The 20464-nt window shown below is 58.9% G+C and overlaps 3 protein-coding genes and 1 long non-coding RNA gene across 18 annotated transcripts in view; 3 read left to right on the forward strand and 1 right to left on the reverse strand.

Moving 5' to 3' along the window:
• LOC100348267 (signal transducer and activator of transcription 5B) overlaps positions 1–6533 on the forward strand; it is a 77213-nt gene extending 70680 nt beyond the window's left edge. For all 10 annotated transcript variants that reach the window (XM_017349339.2, XM_070060683.1, XM_070060690.1 and 7 more), the window contains 3 exons: positions 3745–3796; positions 4078–4182; positions 4548–6533. In XM_017349339.2, coding sequence (XP_017204828.1) covers positions 3745–3796; positions 4078–4182; positions 4548–4674 — 284 coding nt within the window. In that variant the 3' untranslated portion in view covers positions 4675–6533. The remainder of the gene's footprint in view (positions 1–3744; positions 3797–4077; positions 4183–4547) is intronic.
• LOC127484405 (uncharacterized) lies at positions 6361–12679 on the reverse strand. Of its 2 annotated transcripts, none has more exons than XR_011383472.1 (3): positions 12402–12679; positions 9465–9614; positions 6361–8575 (listed from the first exon to the last, which is right to left on the reverse strand). It is a non-coding gene; the product is annotated as an uncharacterized lncRNA (long non-coding RNA). The 2 variants fall into 2 exon arrangements; XR_007911349.2 differs by having other exon boundaries at positions 8422–8575; positions 9527–9614.
• A 14-nt stretch (positions 12680–12693) lies between these two features.
• GHDC (GH3 domain containing) lies at positions 12694–18390 on the forward strand. Of its 5 annotated transcripts, none has more exons than XM_051825002.2 (10): positions 12694–13111; positions 13224–13531; positions 13817–13935; positions 14039–14540; positions 14821–15013; positions 15097–15168; positions 15245–15378; positions 15705–15790; positions 18024–18114; positions 18210–18361. In XM_051825002.2, the coding sequence occupies exons 2-10, from the start codon at positions 13237–13239 to the stop codon at positions 18359–18361; spliced, it is 1644 nt and encodes a 547-aa protein (XP_051680962.2). In that variant the 5' UTR covers positions 12694–13111; positions 13224–13236. The 5 variants fall into 5 exon arrangements, with proteins under 5 accessions (XP_051680962.2, XP_051680961.2, XP_069916794.1 ...); XM_051825001.2 differs by having other exon boundaries at positions 12694–13055; XM_070060693.1 differs by lacking the exons at positions 18024–18114; positions 18210–18361 and adding an exon at positions 16018–16634 and having other exon boundaries at positions 12694–13055.
• On the forward strand, positions 18255–19586 carry HCRT (hypocretin neuropeptide precursor). The gene is made up of 2 exons (XM_002719164.5): positions 18255–18394; positions 19134–19586. Exons 1-2 carry the CDS (start codon positions 18374–18376, stop codon positions 19503–19505), a joined length of 393 nt encoding a protein of 130 aa, XP_002719210.2. The 5' UTR covers positions 18255–18373; the 3' UTR covers positions 19506–19586.
• The last annotated feature ends 878 nt before the right edge of the window (positions 19587–20464 follow it).

The raw sequence follows: 20464 nt of genomic DNA on the forward strand, positions 1-20464 counted from the left end.
AAATGTCTGCAACAGCCGAGGAGCCAGGAGCTTCTTCCAAGTCTCCCACACCATGTAAGGGGTCAAGCACTTGGGCCATCTTCCACTGCTTTCCCAGGCCATAGCAGAGAGCTGGATCGGAGGTGGAGCAGCTGAGACTCGAACCGGTGCCCATATGGGATGCCGGCACTGCAGGCAGCAGCTTTACCCACTATGCCACAGAGCTGGCCCCAAAAAGCTACTTTCAATACAAGCTTAGATCAAATGAAATTAGGAAGGTAAAATTTAGTTTTTCAAGACAGAGCTGGTTTTACTGTCTGCTGAGCCTAGAAGTGTTATGTATTTCTTGTCAAATCTTCAGAGAACACATAAAAGCATAAAAAAGAAGACCCAGCACGCGGCCTTTCATCTGGAGCTCCGCTCTGAACACTTCAGGGACTGCGCCTCCTCTCTGCGAGGCGCGTTCTCCCGCGTCCGCCGCCAGCACTTAGCGAGCACTTCCTGTGTACAGGCTGCACTCCAGGAGTGGAAAGTCAACAAATGCGGATTTAGTAGTGGGTGCTCTGAACAAAAATAAAGCAAAGCAAAGGATAGAGAAGTTCCGGGGAAAGTTTCTTAAAGGAGGCAAAATTTGAACAGCCTGGATGTGAGGAAGCCGGCCATACAGACTAGAGAAGAGACGTCTGGCTGAGAGCAAATACAAAAACTCTTGGCTGTGGGCGAGGAGTGGGGGGTGTGAAAACCCATGTGAGCGCCCGGGAGGAAGAAAGTGACAGGGGCCAGAGCAAGGGCATTTTGGGTCTTGGAGTTCAAGGTAGATTTGGGATTGAGTTACCATGCAGCATCTTCGTGACTTGGTCTCGTCTCTTTGTGTTAAAATATATCCTCGGCAGGCCAGCATTGTGGTGTAGCAGTTAAAGCCACTGCCTACAACGCTGTCATCCCATATGGGCACTGGTTCATGTCCCTGCTGCTCCACTTCCGATCCAGCTCCCTGCTACTAATGGCCTGGGAAAATCAGCAGAAGATAGCTCAAGTGCTTGGGACCCTGCTTCCCACATGGGAGACTTGGAAGAAGCTCCTGGCTTCAGCTTGGCCCAGTCCTGGCTGTTGCGGCCATCTGGGAGTGAACCAGCAGATGGAAGATCCCACTCTGTCTGTCTCTCCCTCTTTCTCTGTGACTCTCACTGTGTCTATGTGTGAATCCATCCTAGGCAGAGGTAAGGGTCAGTAAACGCAGTCTTCCAACATCATTTCGGTGACTGTGTAGAATCTCATTGTTTAGTGACTCTGGGATGTATTATTATTCCTTGTTGGTTATTTTAGATATTTACAATTTAAGTTACTCAGATTTTCTTGTTGTGATAACTGGCATATTCATCTTGTTTAGCTATGTCCTTAGGACAGATTCCTGAAGCAGGATTTATGTGAAGGGGTCTGTACTTTTTTTAAGGTTTATTTATTTGAAAAGCAAAGTTAGAGAGATCTTCCATCCACTGGTTTACTCCCCCAAATGGCCACAACTGCCCTGGTTGGGCCAGGCCAAAGCCAGGAGCCAGGAACTTTATCCCTGTCTCTCACATGGGTGGCAAGGGCCCAAGCACTCAGGCCCCAAGTCTACTTTTTAGGTATCTGAGAGTCTTCGCAGAATTGCCCTCTGGAAAGCGGAATCCACTTGCACTCCCCCAGGTGTCTGCCGGGCAGCCGCGTGCCCCAGTGTTGTCTCATGTCTGCCAGTCTGTTGGCATGAAAATGGCATCTTCCTGGTCTTGCTTTCATTGACTCTAGAGAACATCTTCTCTCATGATGATTAATAATAAATAGAACAGGCCGGCGCCGCGGCTCACTAGGCTAATCCTCCACCTTGCGGCGCCGGCACACCGGGTTCTAGTCCTGGTTGGGGCGCCGGATTCTGTCCCGGTTACCCCTCTTCCAGGCCAGCTCTCTGCTGTGGCCAGGGAGTGCAGTGGAGGATGGCCCAAGTGCTTGGGCCCTGCACCCCATGGGAGACCAGGAGAAACACCTGGCTCCTGGCTCCTGCCATCGGATCAGCGCAGTGCGCCGGCCGCGGCAGCCATTGGAGGGTGAACCAACGGCAAAGGAAGACCTTTCTCCCTGTCTCTCTCTCACTGTCCACTCTGCCTGTCAAAAAAAATAAAAATAAAAATAATAAATAGAATAACAAAACAATAGAGCAGCTAACATTTGTTGAATGCTTACTGTGTGCCGGGTATTTTTCTGAGTACTTCGTATCATATCTCACTTGATCCTCAGCACAGCTCTGTTCGGTAGGTACTGTTATTATCCCCATTTTACAGATAAGGAAACAGGCACAGAGAGCTAAAATAATTTTTCAAAGGTCACACAGCTAGGAAGTGGCCAAGCCAGGGTTTGAGCTCAGTCTAGCTTCAGGGCTTCCTTTCCAGCCCCACACGAGAGGCTGTTTGTGTTTTTCCTGTGAAGTACATGTTCACATCCCTTGCTAGTTGTTCTTTTGGAGTTACTTTTTTTCTCTGAAGTGTTTCTCATACAGTAGATGTAGCCCTCCTTTACTCCATATAGCTGCTGTCTCTGCCCACGTGTTACTGTTCTTTCACGTTTTGTTTCGCTGAAGTGTAAAATGTAAAACTCCCTAAGTGCCCAGTCTGTCAGCGTCTTCCTTTATTGATTCTGTCTTTTGCATTGTGCCTTCTCACGCTGAGATGATGGTTGTTGTATTTGAAGGTGGAGAAATAAGCCCAAATATGTGAAGATTTATGTGATATTTTAGATCCTCCTCATCACCACCCCTTTATTAGCACAGCTAACCTGGCCTTTAGACTCCTGTTACTTGCAGGCTTTCTCTGTAAGGCCTCCGTGGACTGTAACGCACAGAACACCTGCAGTGGTAGGAAGAGGCGGCTCCTGACACGGGGCGGACGGCAGGCGACCGTGGCCCTCTGTGCTGCTGTCCGCTCTTCATCCTGGTGCCCTTCCTGCCCCGACAGAGTTCCCCGCATCCCGTACCCCGCTCACCCACATCACACGCTCACATTCTTAGTGCCGGCTCGGCGGGATTTCTGGAGTCAGCCTTTCAGCCGGCCACGGCGGCTGACTGCGGCCGACTGCTCACTCAGGCTCCCCCCTGCCTCTCGTGGCCCCGGGGGGTGCTGCAGCGCTCTTCTGAGCCAGACTGGGATGATCGGGCCGCTGCTGCGGGACCCAGGCACGGAGGAGCCTTCCCTGAAAGCCTCGGCCCAGGGGGTCGCCTTGGGGGCACACAGCCTAGCCAGCGCCTCACCAGCGCTCAGGCTTTCTGGTAGGACCCCTGCCACTGGGCACCCAGGGGTGGGGGAGGGCTTCCTGGGCGGCCCATGCTATCGCGGGCAGTTCCCGTGATGAAAAGGTTCTTCCTGACGCGACTGGAAGGAAATCTGTCCTCCTCGTCCTCCCTGGGACACAGCAAGACCTGTCCCTCTGCTCTGCACAGCTAAGACATCGCTCTCTTAGTTAGTGCTTGACTGGTATTTGTATTAGAGTCTGTGTTTACCATTGACTGAAGAACTTACTAGAACACCCAAGCCAGCCTGGAGAGAGCGGGGCTCCCAGTTCCGTGTAGAGCGTCTCCCTCCACCAGGTCCTCCTCACAGGTGGAAACGTCAGTTGCTGGTGTCGGGCCTGAGATGGTAGGACAGGTGTCTGGTGGTGACAATCGGGTGGCTGTGTCCTGGCCTACACAGAACTCGGTCTTAAGGGAGCTTGCGTGTTTATCCTTCTCCCCGGCAGCTAAGGCGGTGGACGGGTACGTGAAGCCGCAGATCAAGCAAGTGGTCCCTGAGTAAGTGTCCAGTGTCCACTCGGGGTCTCCTGCTTCCTCTCCCCCTGCCCGGGTGCCCCCACCCCTCCCCTTCTGCCACAGACCTGGCTCAGCCCCTGGGGTAAGGCTGGACTCGGGTCATGCTGTGGCCAGCGCCCGGGCCCTCTCCTGCAGCCAGAGCCCCAGGGCAGTGGGCACTCGGTCCTGCTGCACCCTGGAAAAGGCGTCCGTTTGCCCCCCGGGCCCCTTCCCCTGGGTCAGCCCGGGGGCTGCCCAGCAGCTGAGCTCTGCTTCTCCCGCAGGTTTGCCAACGCGTCTGGAGAGGGGGGGGCCAGCGCCACCTACATGGACCAGGCCCCGTCCCCGGCTGTGTGTCCCCAGACGCACTACAACATGTACCCACAGAAGTAGGTTGGGTTCTCGTGGGGGCCGCAGGGAGGGGCTGGGGACGGGCCTCAGGTCGGAGCCCAGGGCCAGTAGGCAGAGGAGCCCTGAGCTCCTCTAGGCTGGGGTGCCCAGCTCAGGCCTGGGTAGAAGCAATGTGAACAGAAAGCAGGAGTAGTTGTGGGGTGCAGGGCACGTGGAGGAGTGAAGAGCGGGCTGGTTCTCCAGGCGCCAGGCAGCGGGGCGGGTGTTGTGGTCTGGGTCTGTGTACAAAGGCCCCTCCCTCGTGCTCAGGTCCTAGGCCAGCGGCCACTGGCCTGGGGGGGCCTGGGGCCCCAGTGCTCTCCGAGGGCCCTCCCCTCCCCCATCCTTTTCTTTCCCTTTCCAGCCCTGACTCCGTCCTTGACACCGATGGGGACTTCGACCTGGAAGACACGATGGACGTGGCGCGCCGCGTGGAGGAGCTCCTGGGCCGCCCCATGGACAGTCAGTGGATCCCCCACGCCCAGTCGTGACCCGCCCACCCTCGCGCCACAGCCGTCGTCCTCACCAGAGGAGGCCCTCTTGTGGATGTTGTAATTCCATGAATCGCTTCTCTTTGGAAACAATACTCATAATGTGAAGTGTCCGTCCTCGTTGTGACTTGGTGTTTCCGTGCACGTGGCACCAGTGCCAGGCGCGTGAGTGAGTGCATGCGTGCGCCTCGGAGCCCGTGCTTGTTCTCGCCAGTCCGCTCCGTGACTGGAACCTGGCCGCGTCTTACGGTGCCTGAGCTCTGTGCAGGGAGACGGCGGGAGAGGGCGCCTCTGCTCCGCGGGTCCTCCGTCCTGGTCCTCGCTGCTGGCTGCCTGCGCTCGCTCGCTGCCTCCCCAGCCCCGGTGTTGGGGAGGGGGGGCGGCGCAAGGGTCCTCGCTTCCCCTCCTGCCTCCCCTCCTCTCTGTCGCTCTCTGTCTCTGTCTCTGGAAAGCCACTCAGTTCCTGTGTGTGTCCACACGCGCAGATGTGGATAAAACAGAGGAAGGAGAGGGTCGCGTAACAGAGCTGATGCCGCCATGTCCTGCCTCCCGGGGCAGCCACCCTTCCGGTCAGCCCGCCCCTCCGAAGCTTTCTTAAGGCTTAGTGGTGATGCCTTTGGTAAATGCTGAATAGCGTTTCTGTTTCTAAATTGGGTCTTTGCAGCTCTCCCCTCCCCACCCTAACTGGGCAGCAAGGTCCTCCCTCTCGCCACAGGATTGACCTCTTGCCCAGGTCAGCTCACTTCACTGTCCACACACCGTGTCTCAAGGAGCAGGTGGCGGGACGGGCCTGACCCTGGGCCCAGCCTGGAGAGCGGGTGCTGCCCCACTGCGGGGCTCCGGGTGTCGGGCCTTGGAAAGTTGGGAAAGTGCAGTCAGCGGATTTGCTGGCAAACCATGAAAACCAAGCCCCCCCCCCCCCAAAAAAAAAAGCCTCCGCATCCTTGTGCTCTAGGCTTCTTCCGAGGCGTGGCACCCGAAGGGAGGACTGGCCTGTGGCAGCAGCTGGGGAGGGGAGAGAGGTGCAACTTTGAGTACGGCCCGAGGTCCCGGAGCTCCCTCTCCGCGAGATGAGCCTGACCCCTCGAGAGAGGATGGCCCTAAAATCCTTATTTTTATACATGTGAGAAATAGACAGATATTTTTTTTTTACAAAAGTACTTCTGAATTTATCAGTGTTTTGCTGTTAAAGGAAAATATTCCTCCGTAGAAACTATTTATTGGAAGATGACTTTTTTAAAGCTGCTGTCTGCCTTGGCTTGGGTTCGCACTCGGAGTTATTTTTCTACGCCAGGCAGTAGAGTGTCGGCCTCTGAGGAGCGGGCTGACCCCTCCCCCGGTGCCGGCTGTGCCCAGGCTGGGCGAGCCGGGGAAAGGTGACAGGGAGGAGCCCCGCGCTGCCCCTGGAGGGGCGGCCTCTGTGCCCAGCCTCACATACTTGGACGCTGCTCTGCAGTGGGCGCCGGCGCGGGGCTCACACAGGTGCTGACCGGCCTCGCGGTGCCGAGGCTGGGCCTGGAGGGAGCGTTCTGACCGAAAGGCGCGCTTGCTGTCTGCCTTCTGTTTCTCTCTTCCCCTGCGTCTGCAGCCACAGGAGAGGCGGCCCGGCCGGACGCCGCGCCCCCCTCGCGCCCCTACACCCGGGCTTTCGCAGGGGGTGGGGGAGACGACGCAAACCTAACTTAAAATGAAAGTATACTTTTTATAATTTTTCTTTTTAAACTTTGTGAAATTATTTCAGATTCCTATTTTAGCGTGGAGGCAGATTATATAGCCACCAAAAAAGTATTGTGTACAATTTGGGGCAGTCACAAAGCCGTGTATTTTACCTTACAATAAAGGCTTCCTCTGAAGGGACAGCGTGGAGTCTCGTTTGTGTTTTTTCCCCATCACTTGGCAAAGGAGGGTGGCTTCAGGTCCCCAGGGCGACCCTGGGAAGCCGTGCGGGGAACGTCCAGCCCGCAGGCCGGAGAGACCCCGCCAGGGCAACCGCAGGGGGCGCTCGGACCCGGTCAGTCTGGCAGGCTGATTTCTAAACTGACGTTCTGTGTGAATATCCAAGTGGCCCTCAGCAGACAAGAGGTTCCCCAGCCCTGCATGCGAAGGGACCTGGTGGGAGCCGCAGGTTCAAGGGCAGCGAGGGCACGTCTCGCCTCCCTGCCCGCGTCACGTCATCTCCCAGCCTCCCCACGCTCCTCCAGCGGGTGCCGCCTGAACACGTGCATCCTGCGGCAGAGCCCTGGGGTTGAGGCTGGGCTCCACTTCCAGCTCCAGCTTCCTGCTGAGGAGCACCGGGAAGCAGCAGCTGATGCCTCAAGGACTTGGTTCCTGCCACCAAGTGAGAGACTTGGATTGCGTTCTGGGCTCGCAACTTCAGCCTGGCCCAGCCGTGACCGTTGCAGGCGTTTGGGGAATAAACCGTAAATGGAAGATCTTCTCTGTGTCTCTCTACTTTAAAAAATTATTTTCATTTATTTGAAAAGAAAGAAGAAAAAAGGAGGGGCCAGCGCTGTGGCATAGCAGGTAAAGCTGTCGCCTGTAGTGTCAGCATCCCATATGGGCGCCGGTTTGGCTGCTCCGCTTCCGATCCAACTCTCTGCTGTGGCCTGGGAAAGCAGTAGGAGATGGCCCAAGTCCTTGGACCCCTGCACCCGCGTGGGAGATCCAAAAGAAGCTCCTGGCTTCGGATTGGCACAGCTCTGGCCGTTGCTGCCATTTGGGGAGTGAACCAGCAAATGGCAGACCTCTCTCTCTCTCCTCTCTGCCTCTCTGTAAATCTGCCTTTCAAATAAATAAATAAATCCTTTTAAAAAGGAGAGAATTAGAAGAAGAGGAGAAAGGAGCAGGTGTTAATGGCACTGTGGGTTAAGCAGCACCTGGGACACACACACATAGCGGCAGAGTGCCTGGCTACAGTCTCGCCTATCCTTCCAATCAAGTTACCTAACGCACACCCTGGGAGGCCGTAGATGATGGCTCAAAGTGGTCAGGTCCATGCCATTCACATGCCAGACCCAGATGGCGTTCTGGTTCCTGCCTTCAGCCTCACCCAGCCCCAGTCATTGCTGCCATGTGGGGAATGAGCCAACAGATGCAAGCTAGTGCTCTCTCGCCTGCTCTCTTTCTAACTCTGCCTTTCAAGTAAGTAAATCTTAAAAAAGAGAGAGAGAGTAGGCAGTGTGGTACAGTGGGTTAAGCTGCCACCTGGGGAGCCCGTGTCCCCGCATTTGAGCCCCAGCTCTGATTCCTACCCAGCTTCCTGCTGTTGCCCACTCTGGGGGCAGCGGGCGATAGTTCAAGTCCTTGGGTCCCTGCTCTTGGCTTCAGCCTGGCCCAGCCCTGGCTGTCCTGGGCATAGGCACAAGGGGGATTTCTTGTTCACTCTCGCTCTCGCTCGGACTTTGAAATAAGTAAAAATAAACAAATGAACTTTAAAAAACTTAACAAAAAAAGAAAGAAGATCCAACTAAAGGCTTTCTACAGCAGATACAAGTTAGATTCAAAGACACAAATAGATTGAAGATAAAAGGATGGAAAAATATGTGTCACCCAAACAGCAACCTCAAGACAGATGGAGTGGCTAGTCCAGTATCAGACAAAATACATTTTAAAACAAATAGCTACGAGATACAGAGACACATCATAATGAGGAAGCTATCAATTCAGGGAGAACAATTAGATACATTAGTAGCAGAACCCCATAATACATGAAAAAAAGCTGACATTTGGAGGAAGAAATATAAAATGCAGTAATATTTAGAGACTTCAATACCCCACTTACAGAGGGGCTGGTGCTACGGCGAAGCAGGTTTAGCCGCCACTTATGACGCTGGCATCCCATGTGGGAGCTCCTGTTTGAGTCCAGCTGCTCCACTTCCAATCCAGCTCTCTGCTGCTGTGCCTGGGAAAGCAGCAGACGATGACCCAAGTGCTTGGGCCCCTGCACCCACGGGGAGATCTGGAGGGAGCTCCTGCCTCCTGGCTTCAGCCTGGTTCAGCCCTACCTATTGCAGCCATTTGGGGAGTGAACCAGCAGACAGAAGATTTTTCTCTTTTTCTCTCTCTCTTTCTTTAATTCTGCCTTTTAAATAAATAAATCTTGAAAGAAAAAAAATTGACCAAAAACTATCAACCAATACTAGCAAACTAAATCCAGCCACATATAAAAGGACTCGCATATACCCTGAGCAGGATGGGTTTACCCCAGGGGTGCTTTTTCACATATGAAGACCTGTTACTACCAAATCAATATGATGACAAACAAAAACCATATGATCATTTCAATGGATGCAAAAACCCCCTGCTTTGTTGTGCTTTCCCCTTGGGATCAGGAATGAGCAAAGAAGCAGAACAGAGGTGGTGAGGATGCTGGTCCTGATTCTAGGATACAAGCGTCAGCTTCATCATATTTAAAAATCTGGTGCTTCTGGCCAGCGCCGTGGCTCACTAGGCTAATCCTCCACCTTGCGGCGCCGGCACACCGGGTTCTAGTCCCGGTCGGGGCGCCGGATTCTGTCCCGGTTGCCCCTCTTCCAGGCCAGCTCTCTGCTGTGGCCCGGGAGTGCAGTGGAGGATGGCCCAGGTGCTTGGGCCCTGCACCCCCTGGGAGACCAGGAGAAGCACCTAGCTCCTGCCATCAGATCAGCGCAGTGGGCTGGCCGCAGCGGCCATTGGAGGGTGAACCAACGGTAAAGGAAGACCTTTCTGTCTGTCTCTCTCTCACTGTCCACTCTGCCTGTTAAAAAAATAAATCTGGTGCTTCGAGGATGGATGTTTGCTCACATCCTTACCTGAGTGCCTGGTTTGAGTCCCAGCTCCTCCACTTCTGCTCCAGCTTCCTGCTAACACTCACCCTGAGAAGTAGCAGATGATGGTCAAGTACATGGGCCCCTGCCGCCTGTATCTGATGGAGTTCTAGGTTCCTGGCTTCAGCCTGGACACTATAAAGAGAACCCACAGCATGAGAGAAAATATTGTAAATCATAGGTAAACTAGGGGGATTGTATGTAAATAGATAAAGAATGTTTTTTGTATTGCGTCACAAGTTAAGCTCCGCCTACGAAACCGGCATCCCCTATGGATGGCCATTCAAGTCCTGGCTGCTCACTTCTGATCCAGCTCCCTGACAATGCACCTGGGAAAGCAGCAGAAAATGGCCCAGGCGCTTGGGCCCTGCACCCACATAGGAGACCCGGGTGGCTTTGGCCTGGGCCATTACAGCCATTTGGGGAGTGAACCAGTAGATAGAAGATTCTCTCCCTCTCTCTGTGTGTGTCTCTCTCCCCTCTCCCTGTCTGTAACTTACTTTCAAATAAATAAATATTTAAAAAGAATGCTTAGGGGGCCACCCTGTGGCATAGTGGGTAAAGCTGCCACCTGCGGTGCCAGAATCCCTTATGGGCACTGGTTTTAGTCCCAGCTGCTTCTCTTTCGATCCAGCTCTCTACTATGGCCTGGGAAAGCAGTAGAATATGGCCCAAGGCCTTGGGCCCCTGCACCCATGTGGGAGACCCAGAAGAAACTCCTGGCTCTTGGCTTTGGATCAGCCCAGCAGATAGAAGACCTCTCTCTCTGTCTCTGCCTTTGCCACTCTGTAACTCTGCCTTTCAAATAAATAATTAAAAAAAGATTACAACTTAATAAAAAAAAATAGCCCAGTTAAAATGAGTAAAGGATATGAATAAACATTTCTCCAAAGGTAGGCAAATGCCAGTCAACTCATGAAAAGCTGCAGCCATGGGGGACTGCAAATTAAACCCAGAAGGAGACAGCACGCCCTCTAGGCTGGCTGTGACCCAGAGGTCAGATAAGACCTGGGGAGCTCAGAGCCTCTGCTGCTGATGGGGATGGAAAGTGGTACAAGGCCGGCGCCGTGGCTCACTAGGCTAATCCTCCGTCTTGCGGCGCCGGCACACCGGGTTCTAGTCCCGGTTGGGGCGCCGGATTCTGTCCCAGTTGCTCCTCTTCCAGGCCAGCTCTCTGCTGTGGCCAGGGAGTACAGTGGAGGATGGCCCAAGTACTTGGGCCCTGCACCCCATGGGAGACCAGGAGAAACACCTGGCTCCTGCCTTCAGATCAGCGCGGTGCGCCGGCCACAGTGTGCCGGCCGCGGCGGCCATTGGAGGGTGAACCAACGGCAAAGGAAGACCTTTCTCTCTGTCTCTCTCTCTCACTGTCCACTCTGCCTGTCAAAAAGAAAAAAAAAAAAAGAAAAGGAAAGAAAGTGGTATAGCCACTTGCGGACACCAGTTTGGCTGTCCTTCAAGGGTTAAACAGAGTGACTTTATGACCTGGCCATTCCACTCCGAGATATCTACACAAGGAAAATGAAAGCTTGTACCCATGAAAGCTTACATGCACATTTACATAACAGCATCATACAGGGTGCTTCAAAAGCTTAGGAAAAATGCACTTAAAATCACTTTCCAAGCGGCATATGGGAGCGCCGTCAGGACGCGCTTGAGAGCCTGCGTTTCAGACTGGAGCGCCTGGCTCTGAGGCTCAGCTCTGGCTCCGGCTTCCTGCTAATGCAGACCCTGGGAGGCTCCGGTGGTTGGGTCCCTGCCACCCACATGAGAGACCCAAAGGGAGTTTCTGGCTCCAGGTTTCAGTGGGATCTGGGGAGGGAACCAGCGGATGGGAGCTGTCTCTCTGTCTCTTTCTCCTTTCAAGTTTAAAAAGCAGCAGCAGCTGGGAAGAGAAGAGAGGTGGGGAGGTGGGGAGGTTGTGAGGGGGGATGGGAGGCCTCCCGTTTCCGGTGCCTAAGTCAAGAGCGCAAGGAGAGGGCAGCCCAGGGGGGTCGGGGGCAGCGACTCTCACCCTACAGCGCAGCTCTGCAGTTCCTGGCTGGGGTGGGGGTGGGCGCCTGGCTCTGGGGGCTGCCCTGCTCCCAGCTGCAGAACCACCTGTTCCCACAGAGAGAGCCACTAGACTAACACAGGTGTCTCCTTGTGAGTGGAAATGAGTGCAAGAAAATTCACACGGGAGACAGAGGCAAAGTAGCAGCGTTTCACGGCGTAGGGCATTCATCAGAACGGACGGGCTCCTGTCCACACAGAATCTGAGAGAGCACGCCCACTCATCAGGCTGCAGAAAGCAAGGTCGCCAGGTTTAAGGGAGAGAATACACCCGGCAGGCCAGGTGGTATGTGCAGTCTGTATTCAGATTGGGGCTTAAAGGGACCGGGCTCCAGTTCTGCGTCTCTTCCTCCCAGCTCTTCTCCTGGACAAAGAGTGAATTAGATAAAAATCCTCCCAAGGTTTCAGGACTCAGTGCGATCAGACTGGGGCCCCACCTGGCACCGGCAGAGGCGCTCCCCGCCAGGGGTCTTCCTCGGAGAAGGCTGGAAAGACTGTGCTGTCAGGCTGGGCACAGCCTCTGCTGCTGAGCAGACAGGACGTTTGTTTGTTTTTAATTAATTACTTGTTATTTACCTGAAAGGCAAAGAGACAGAGACCTTGGCCCTCCCCTCCCCACGGGCTGTCTCCCCAAATGCCTGCAACAGCCAGGGCTGGGTCAGGCTAAAGCCAGGAGCCTGGAACCCGATCCAGGACTGCTGGCTCTAAGGTGTCCACTAGCAGGAAGCTGAATCAGAAGCAGGGCAGGGACTCAAACTCAGGCATTCAGACATGGGGCGCAGGTGTCCCAGCTGGCCCTCCGCCGCCGCGCCAAACGTCGGCCCCGCCCTCTGGTTTAACACTATTCAATAAGGGGTTTCTTTCTGCTACCTCCTTTGTTGCGAGGGTTCGAGGGTTCGTAGGTTCGCAGAGTTTGGTTTTTTCCAGTTCTCAAGCTCGCACCTGCTCTGGGAGGGAGGACAGCCCACACCTGGCTCCAGCCATGTCAGGGCGCTCTTCCGCACTAGCCTCTTCTCCACCTGCCTGGGTTTGAGGATCTGGCCCCAACTCCGCCATCTGGCTGGCTGGGCCAGCACCGAACTCCTGGGTGACCTGCCCCTTTAAGAGCACCCCCCATAGCTCCTCCCTCGGGCGGGGGAGGCCGGATTTCCCCATCAGGGCCCAGCCCGGCTCCATCTTTCTGGCCGGATGTGTCCTGAGCCCTGAGCTCGGAGGCTCTGAGGGGCCCTGGGAACTAAGCGTAGGCAGAAGTGGGCAGTGACAGGTGCAGGCGGGACAAACCCACTGCCCAGGGCTCAGGAGGGACTCAGAGCCAGGATAGACAGGGAGGGTCCCGAGGGAACGCGGTCAGTCAGTGCAATGTCACTCGCCCAGCGGCCACTTTGTGCCAGGCCTGTGCGAGGCAGTTTCTGTACCTCCTGGGAGAGGAATTAGGGCTCCTGTTTTACAGATGAGGACACGGAACTCAGAGCGACCGGCTCGTTTGCCCGGCTAGCGAGCGGCAGAGGCAGGATCTGAACTCGGGTCAGTGGGCCTCCAAAGCCTCAGTGGTCTCTCCCCTGCCTCGCCTGCCCGACAAGGTCTTCGCTTCTCCGGGGCCTCCCTGTGCACAGTAGAGCAAGGTGGCAGCGGGGGCGGGGGAGGGGAGTGTAGGCAGCCCCCCATCCCGCTCAGGCTGCCTCCTCCCCCCAGGAACTGCTCGGAGATGCTGCCGGGGCCCCTGCTTTTCCTCCTGCTGCCCCTGTCCCTGCTGCTGCTGCTGCTGCTGCTGCGGCCGCCACCGGCCACGCTGGGGCAGCCGGGCTCCTGGGATGCCAGGCTGTCCTGGCTTGCTGGCCTCCAGCACCATGTGGCCAGGGGCGTCCTGGGCTGGGCAGCTGCCTGGCAGCAGTGGAAACTGGACCAGAGCACACTGCACGTGGGCCAGAGCCAGCAGCAGGCCCTGGCGTGGTGTCTGCAGGGAGACCAGGGTCCCCGCGGCCCCCTCAGGGGGAGCACAGGTGTGTTTCCGGGGTCTGGGGAGGGCTCCCCAAGAGAAAGTGTGCAGGACAGTCAGCTCTCAGACCTGGGAGCCCCTTTCTCCCAGCCCCACTGCCCTGACCCGGACTCCCCGCCAGGCCCAGACCTGGCTCGCGGCTTCAATTAGAACTTTCCCCACCTGGCCGGAGTCCCCTCCCCACTGCCAGGGCTGCTCCCGGTTTTGCCCGCAGGGGTCTCCCCAGTCTCACCTGCCGCTCTTGGGAAACAGGCTTCTTGAGCAGTTTCTGGTGTCTTTGGGGCTGCAGATGTGAGCACCTTCCGGAATCTTCTCCCTCTGACCAAGGCCAGCCAGGCCCAGGAAGAATGTGGGGGGCCGCTCCTGTCCCCTCCCCAAGGCCCTTACTGTGGCGGGACCTCGCTGCAGGTAAACCCGGCTGACCAGAGCCCCAGCCCAGAGGCCCCCCCAAAAGGGAGGACACAGGGGGTGGCTCTGAGGCCGGCCCCACAGTCTCTCTTCTCTCCCCCAGGCCACGCTGCTGGGTCTGGGGGCTCTGAACAAGGCCTTCCCAGGAGTGCTGGCTCCGGGAAGCACAGCCCGTGTGACCCCCACATCGCCGTGGCCCAGTCCCTTCCCCTGGCCTGGGCGCGCCTTGGGCCTGCTCAGCACCCCCGGAGTGGCGGACCCCAAGGCCCTGCTGCTGGCGGCCCTGAGGTCCCCAGGGCTGATGGCGCTGGAGGCCGGGACGGCAACCGAACTCCTGGACGTCTTCTTGGGCCTGGAGGCCAACGGCGAAGAGCTGGCTGCGGCCACAGCTGCCGGGAAGGCGGGCGCCCCGCTGCCTGGCCGGGCAGGCGAGCTGCGCGCCGCGCTGGAGCAGGGCCCCCGGGGACTGGCCCTCCGGCTGTGGCCACGGCTGCAGGTGGTGGTGACGCTGGACGCAGGAGGCCAGGCGGAGGCCGTGGCTGCCCTCAGGGCGCTGTGGTGTCAGGGGCTCACCTTCTTCTCTCCTGCCTATGCGGCCTCTGGAGGTCAGCAGGGTGCCCAGGCAGGGGGGCGGGAATGGGGGTGGGGCAGGGGTGGAAGGCCAGGACCACTGCCCGCCCTGCTGAATCCTCCCAACCCCCAGTCTCCTTTTACAAATGGAGAAACTGAGGCTCACAGCAGGGCCGATACACCCCCGCGCTCACAGCCCCTTCCCAGCCGGGCCGAGGGGCAGCGGGCTGAGCCTGGGGCTGGAAGGGCGGCCGGAGGTTCGGGCTCCCAGAGGCGCAGGGTGTGGTCTGGAGTTGGCTGCTTTGCTCCCCGCAGGGGTGCTGGGCCTGAACCTCTGGCCAGAGCAGCCCCCCGGGCTCTACCTCCTGCCCCCGGGAGCCCCCTTCGTTGAGCTGCTCCCAGTCAAGGAAGGAGCCCAGGACGAGGCCGCTGGCACCATCCTGCTGGCTGAGGCCCAGGAGGACAAAGAGTACGAGCTGGTGCTGACTGACCACGCCAGCCTCACCAGGTGGCCACCTGCCCAGCCCCTGCTACCTATGGGTCCCTGCGGGAGGCCGCGGGCACGAGCTCACCCCCACCTGCCCCCACCAGGTGCCGCCTGGGTGACGTGGTACGGGTGGTCGGGGCCTACAATCAGTGTCCCGTCGTCAGGTTCGTCTGCAGGTAGGTGCCGCCCCTGGGGGGCCGGGGGGCCGTCCTGGGGCCCTGGTTCCACTGCCTCCCCCTTCCTCCTGCCCAGGCTGGGCCAGGCCCTGAGTGTGCGAGGAGAGGATATCAGGGAGGACGTGTTCCAGGAGGCCCTGGGCCGGGCCGTGGGGCAATGGCAGGGGGCCAAGCTCGTGGACCACGCCTGTGTGGAGAGCAGCATTCTGGGTATGCATCTCCATGGGCTCCCGCTCAGTCCTTGGGTTAGCGACCCCCCAGCCCACACCCACCCTCCGGGGGAGGAGACCCTGCCTCCAAGGCTGCCTGGGACACAGGTCCCTCCTGAGGTCTAATTTTCGTGCCTCCTGCTGCAGTGCCTGCCTGTGTGCTGTCCTGAGCGCTGCCCTATTTGGGACTGAGCTCCAGGCTCCGCTCCATTCACCCCACCCCCCACCACGGAGCTCAGCGTTGGGAGGGGCAGGTGGGCTGAGGGCCCTGGCCCAGGAAGTCGCCTCACTCACAGCAAGTGTGTGTCGGGGGGTTGTTGTCCACAGACTCCTCCGAGGGCTCTGCACCCCACTATGAGGTGTTCGTGGAGCTCAGGGGACTGAGGAACCTGTCCGAGGAAAATCGGGCCAAGGTAAAAAGCCAGAACTGGGTCGGACCGTGGGAGTCGGGGGGGGGGGGGGGCTTCGTTCTGCGCATGCGCACGATGCCTGGCAGAGCTTGCCCTGGGGTTCGGGGAGGAGAGGTCGAGTCCCACACACAGGCACACACACACGCACACATGCACACGCACGAGTCCTGCGCGCGCCCGGGCCACATTCACCGCCCCCCGCCGCCTCACACAGGCCCCTCTGTTCCCAGCTGGATCACTGCCTCCAGGAAGTCTCCCCCCACTACAAGTCCCTGCGGTTCCGGGGCAGCGTGGGCCCCGCCCAGGTCCACCTGGTGGGAACGGGGGCCTTCAGAGCCCTGCGGGCAGCCCTCCGAGCCTGCCCCTCCCTCCGCGCCCCCCCTGAGATGCCCCGGGTCCTTAGACACAAGCACCTGGCCCAGTTTCTGCACAGGAGGGTGGTGTCCTGAGCCAGGGCCCGCCCGCTGCCGGCCTCCCCTCGGGTCTCTCCAGATGGGGGTCCTTGGCCAGTGCTGGGGTGCAGGCTCCGGGCGTAGAGCAGACCCCAGCCTGTGACCACGTGGAGGCCACTGTGGAGGAGCTCCCCGTCTCTCCCATCAGAAAAGTGTTCGGCCACGCTCATGAGTGCTGGGGGGGGGGGGGGGGCGTGTCAAAGGCCCCAGGGGCGACCCTCAGCCGGTAAGGAACAGGGACTGATGCAGACAGACCTCCGCATCACTGTCCCTGAGGCCCCCATGCGGTCTCTCGGGGTCCTCAGCTGCCCATGGCCGTGACCCACTCATTAATGCACATTAACGCAGCTCCCCCCCACACCATTGTGCTTCCAAATAAACCTCTGGCACCCAGATTCTTGACTCAGGGTCTGCTTTGGGGCGACTGTGTCGGGGTCCCTCCCTGTGCCCACCGCAGCCTGGCCCGGCCATTCCCCTTTCAGCCCTGGGCTCCCCCACGATGTGCGGCAGCCTGGGTCACCCAGGAGATAGTTGCCTCCTCCTGCCGGCCCAGCCCAAGCGTGCCCCCCCCCCCCACCTCAGCACTGCTCCGTTCCCTGTAGGGGATGTCCTCATGTTCCAAGCAGGGAGAAACCCCAGAGACCTTCTGGGCCGAGTGTCCATGCCAGCAGGGTCCACAGCTCCTGTTCTGTCTCCGCTTCTGCCTGCAGACTGCGTCTCTGCTCCCTGTCCCCACATCCAGGGCCCTGCTCTGTACCCATTCAGCCCCTTCCTGATAAAATCCGCCCACGGCAGCTCCCCATTGCCCACAGGTTTAGGGCAATCAGCGTGGCCTCTAAGACCCTTGGGCCCTGGCCCTCTCTCCTCCCCACACCCGGAGACCACGTCCCCCACACACTGTCCTTGTGTGGAATGCCTTCTCCCCCCAGCTCTCCTGAGGAGCCCCTGCCCACTGCAGGCCGAAGAGCTCTGGTCAGCTTTTCCACACTGAGCTGTCTGTGTGCCCGGATCCCCACCTGCACTTGGGAGCTCTTTGGAAACTGGGCCATGGCCTACGCATCTCTCGTTCCGGTGCCCACGCAGGGCCTGGCACTGAGCAGGAGCACAACAAATAGTCCCCAGGGGGCCAGCGCTGGTGTAGCAGTTAACTCACCGCTTGGGGCACCCACATCTCAGATCAGAGGGCCTGGGGTGGAGTCCAGCTTCCAGCCGCTGTGCACCCTGGGAGGCAGTGGGTGATGGCTCTAGTGGCTGGGTCCCTGCCACCCGTGTGGGAGACCTGGATGGTGTTCCAGGCCCCTGGCTTTGGCCTGGCCCTGTCCTGGCTGTTGCAGGCATTTGGGGAATGAACCAGTGGGTTGAAGATCTCTCTGTGTCTGCCTTTCAAATGAATAATCAAATAAAAATAAAAATAAAAGCCAGCAGTGCTCTGAGAAGCTTTGGCCTGGAAGTGGCCCCCTCCCTGTGGAAGGTGGGGAGGGGCCACGCCCTCCGTCCAGAACACTGGGCAGGTGGCGGCTTTCTGTGAGCTTCTGGTAGAAACCGAGTCTGGCTTCCTTTTCTCCCCCAGCCCCCAGGGGTGGGTTTCAAGGCTTGCCAGGGAGCAGAGGGAAGGAGAGAGCTGGGGCAGGGGAAGGCGGGGCAGGGAACCTTTTCGCGAAGAAGGCAGGCTCTGGAGCCCCTCCCCCACACACCAGCCCGGTGGGTCTCCTAATTAGCAGCTGCCCCCACCACCACATCGGTGGGGACCTGCGCCCCAGCCAAGGCCTCTTTTGTGCTCTCAGATTCCTGGGTGCAAGGCGGCCTCATTAGTGCCGGGAGACTGCCCCATCTCCAGGGAGCAGGCGGATGGACAAGGAGAGGACCAGGGCCACGGTGACCCATCCCCAGCCTTCCAACGCCTGGGCGGCCATTCCTTGCGCCCAGCCTGGAGACCGCAGGCTAATCTTAGACCTGCCTTTGTCTGGCAGCCCTGCGTGCTTGCGAGTGCCCATCACTCCCCCCCACACCACAGAGCCTTATAAACCCCGGGGCCCTTGGAAGCGGGTCACAGTCAGCAGCCGCGCGGTTCCCTGCTGTTTGGACCACTGCAGACGCCTCTCTTCTTGGCTGCCCATCCTGAGCTCCAGACACCATGAACCTTCCCTCCACCAAGGTAAAGACCGACCCAGGGACCCAGGGGAACTGATCACATAGGGAGGCAAGAAGAGTGCTCGCTCGGAGGGCTGGAGAAGGCCAAAGGGGGTCTCTTTTTCCTGGGGGCTCTGAGACAGGAGGCTCAGCAGTCGCCCAGCAGCTGACCTGCCTGGTTCACACGGGGTCATGCCCTGTTCTCCTGGGTCCACGCTTACTGAGCACCTACTGTGTGCCAGGTGCTGTTTCCATCTGTCATCTCATTTCATCCTGCCAGCAGGCCACCTAGTAGGAGTTACTCAGTACCCAGTTTATAGGTGAGCCAGCTGGATGGGGAAATGGTCCGAAGCCATGGAATTTGGTGTTCTGTGTTTGCCAGCTGTGAGAAGGGTGAACGGTGGGGACCAAACGGGGCCTCTGCTTTTCCCGACTCAGACGCTGGTTTCAGGTGCACAGGTGCGAGCTCTCACGGGGGTACCCAGAAAGCGGGATTCCTTCTGCGGGTGGGGGGGGGGGGCCCGGGATCTCCAAGGGCTTCCCAGAGGAGGTGCTCTGCTGGGTCTTGAAGAATGAGCAGGCGAAGGAACCAGAGACGAGCCTTTCCCCCCGGCAGAGTCCTTCAGACAGGCGGGTCCAGGCAGGAAAACTGCGCGACAAAGCGCAGGACAGGAGGGGCGCGGGGCCAGCGCGCAGGGCCTGGGCGCGGGGGCTGGCTTCGGGCACGCCGGCAGGACCCCCAGCGCCCCGTCCTGCCTCTGCAGGTCTCCTGGACCGCTGTGACACTCCTGCTGCTGCTGCTGCTGCCGCCCGCGCTGCTGTCGCCCGGGGCGGCCGCTCAGCCCCTGCCCGACTGCTGTCGCCAGAAGACCTGTTCCTGTCGCCTCTACGAGCTGCTGCACGGCGCGGGCAACCACGCCGCCGGTATCCTCACGCTGGGCAAGCGGCGGCCCGGGCCCCCGGGACTCCAGGGCCGGCTGCAGCGCCTCCTGCAGGCCAGCGGCAACCACGCGGCCGGCATTCTGACCATGGGCCGCCGCGCAGGCGCGGAGCCGGCGCCGCGTCCTTGCCCGGGAGGCCGCTGCCTGGCCCCGGCCGCCACGGCCATCGCGCCCGGTGGACGGCCTGTGCTCTGAGCCCGGCGAAGACCCCGCGTTCTCCGCCTCTGCCCTCTCTGTGTTCCCCCGGAAAAACTGCAATAAAGACGAGTCTCCCTTGGTGTGTTGCTGGTCTCCGTTCCTACGAGGTCGCGTCCAGCCCTCCAGGGGGCAGGAGAAGCCCGGCTCTGGGGGCTCCAGCCCAGCTTGCGCGCTGTTGAGTCTGAAACACTCTTGGTTGGGGAGCTCACAGGGCAAGGGCCCTTGCAAAGTCCCGGGGTGCGTGCTCGGTGGGGAGGACGCGGGACGGACGCTGCCTCCCAGGCGCCACAAGTCTTCCGACAGACCCGCAAGAGGGGACAGAGGGCGAGGCAGGCGGCACGGAGGGGCGGAGTCCGGACTGCCAGGCGTGCGAGTGGCACCTGCTGAAGACCGGGACAGGAGCTTCCACAAGGCATTGTCCGGAGGGGCTGCAGCCTGCGGGGGCTACAGCGTGGGGGAGGGTGCCGGTCAGGTTCGCACAGCAGGGGCGGCGAAGACAACTCATCAGGCTTCGTCCTTTATTCTGTAGGTAGCTGGGACGCACAGAAGTTCTTAAGCAGGGCGAGGGTGAGGCTTTCCTGCAACACCTGTGCTGGGTTTGACTTTCTTCCCCTTGAATTCATGCTGAAGTCTTGGCTCCTAGCACTGCAGAACACCGGCGTTTTTGACAATAGGGTCTGTGCAGGTGCAGTTACTCAGGATGAGGCCACACGAGAGGAACCCGTGAAGGCAGGTGCCCTTACGAAGAGGGTGACAGTCAGGTGGTGCATCTGCCAGCCGAGGGAGGCCAGAGTCAGCCAGCAACCCCCTCCCGGTGGGGCACAGACATTCTCTCTCCCAGCCTTGAGCAGGAAGCAGCCCTGCCTGCTCTCTGATGAAGGCTGGACTCTCAGGCTCCAGAACTGGGAGGCTGTAAGATCACCGTTGTTTCAAATGCCCACCCTCTGTGTGGAACT

This window comes from Oryctolagus cuniculus, chromosome 17, assembly GCF_964237555.1.
Source record: "Oryctolagus cuniculus chromosome 17, mOryCun1.1, whole genome shotgun sequence".
Lineage (NCBI taxonomy): Eukaryota > Metazoa > Chordata > Mammalia > Lagomorpha > Leporidae > Oryctolagus > Oryctolagus cuniculus.

Bases quoted from the DNA above. Each gene is read 5' to 3' on its own strand.
- GHDC (XM_051825002.2), top strand. From the start codon at position 13,237: ATGCTGCCGGGGCCCCTGCTTTTCCTCCTGCTGCCCCTGTCCCTGCTG. The intron at 15,379-15,704 runs GTATGCATCTCC...TGTTGTCCACAG, and splicing joins TGTGGAGAGCAGCATTCTGG to ACTCCTCCGAGGGCTCTGCA. The intron at 15,791-18,023 runs GTAAAAAGCCAG...TTGTGCTCTCAG, and splicing joins CCGAGGAAAATCGGGCCAAG to ATTCCTGGGTGCAAGGCGGC.
- HCRT (XM_002719164.5), top strand. From the start codon at position 18,374: ATGAACCTTCCCTCCACCAAG. The intron at 18,395-19,133 runs GTAAAGACCGAC...CTGCCTCTGCAG, and splicing joins TGAACCTTCCCTCCACCAAG to GTCTCCTGGACCGCTGTGAC.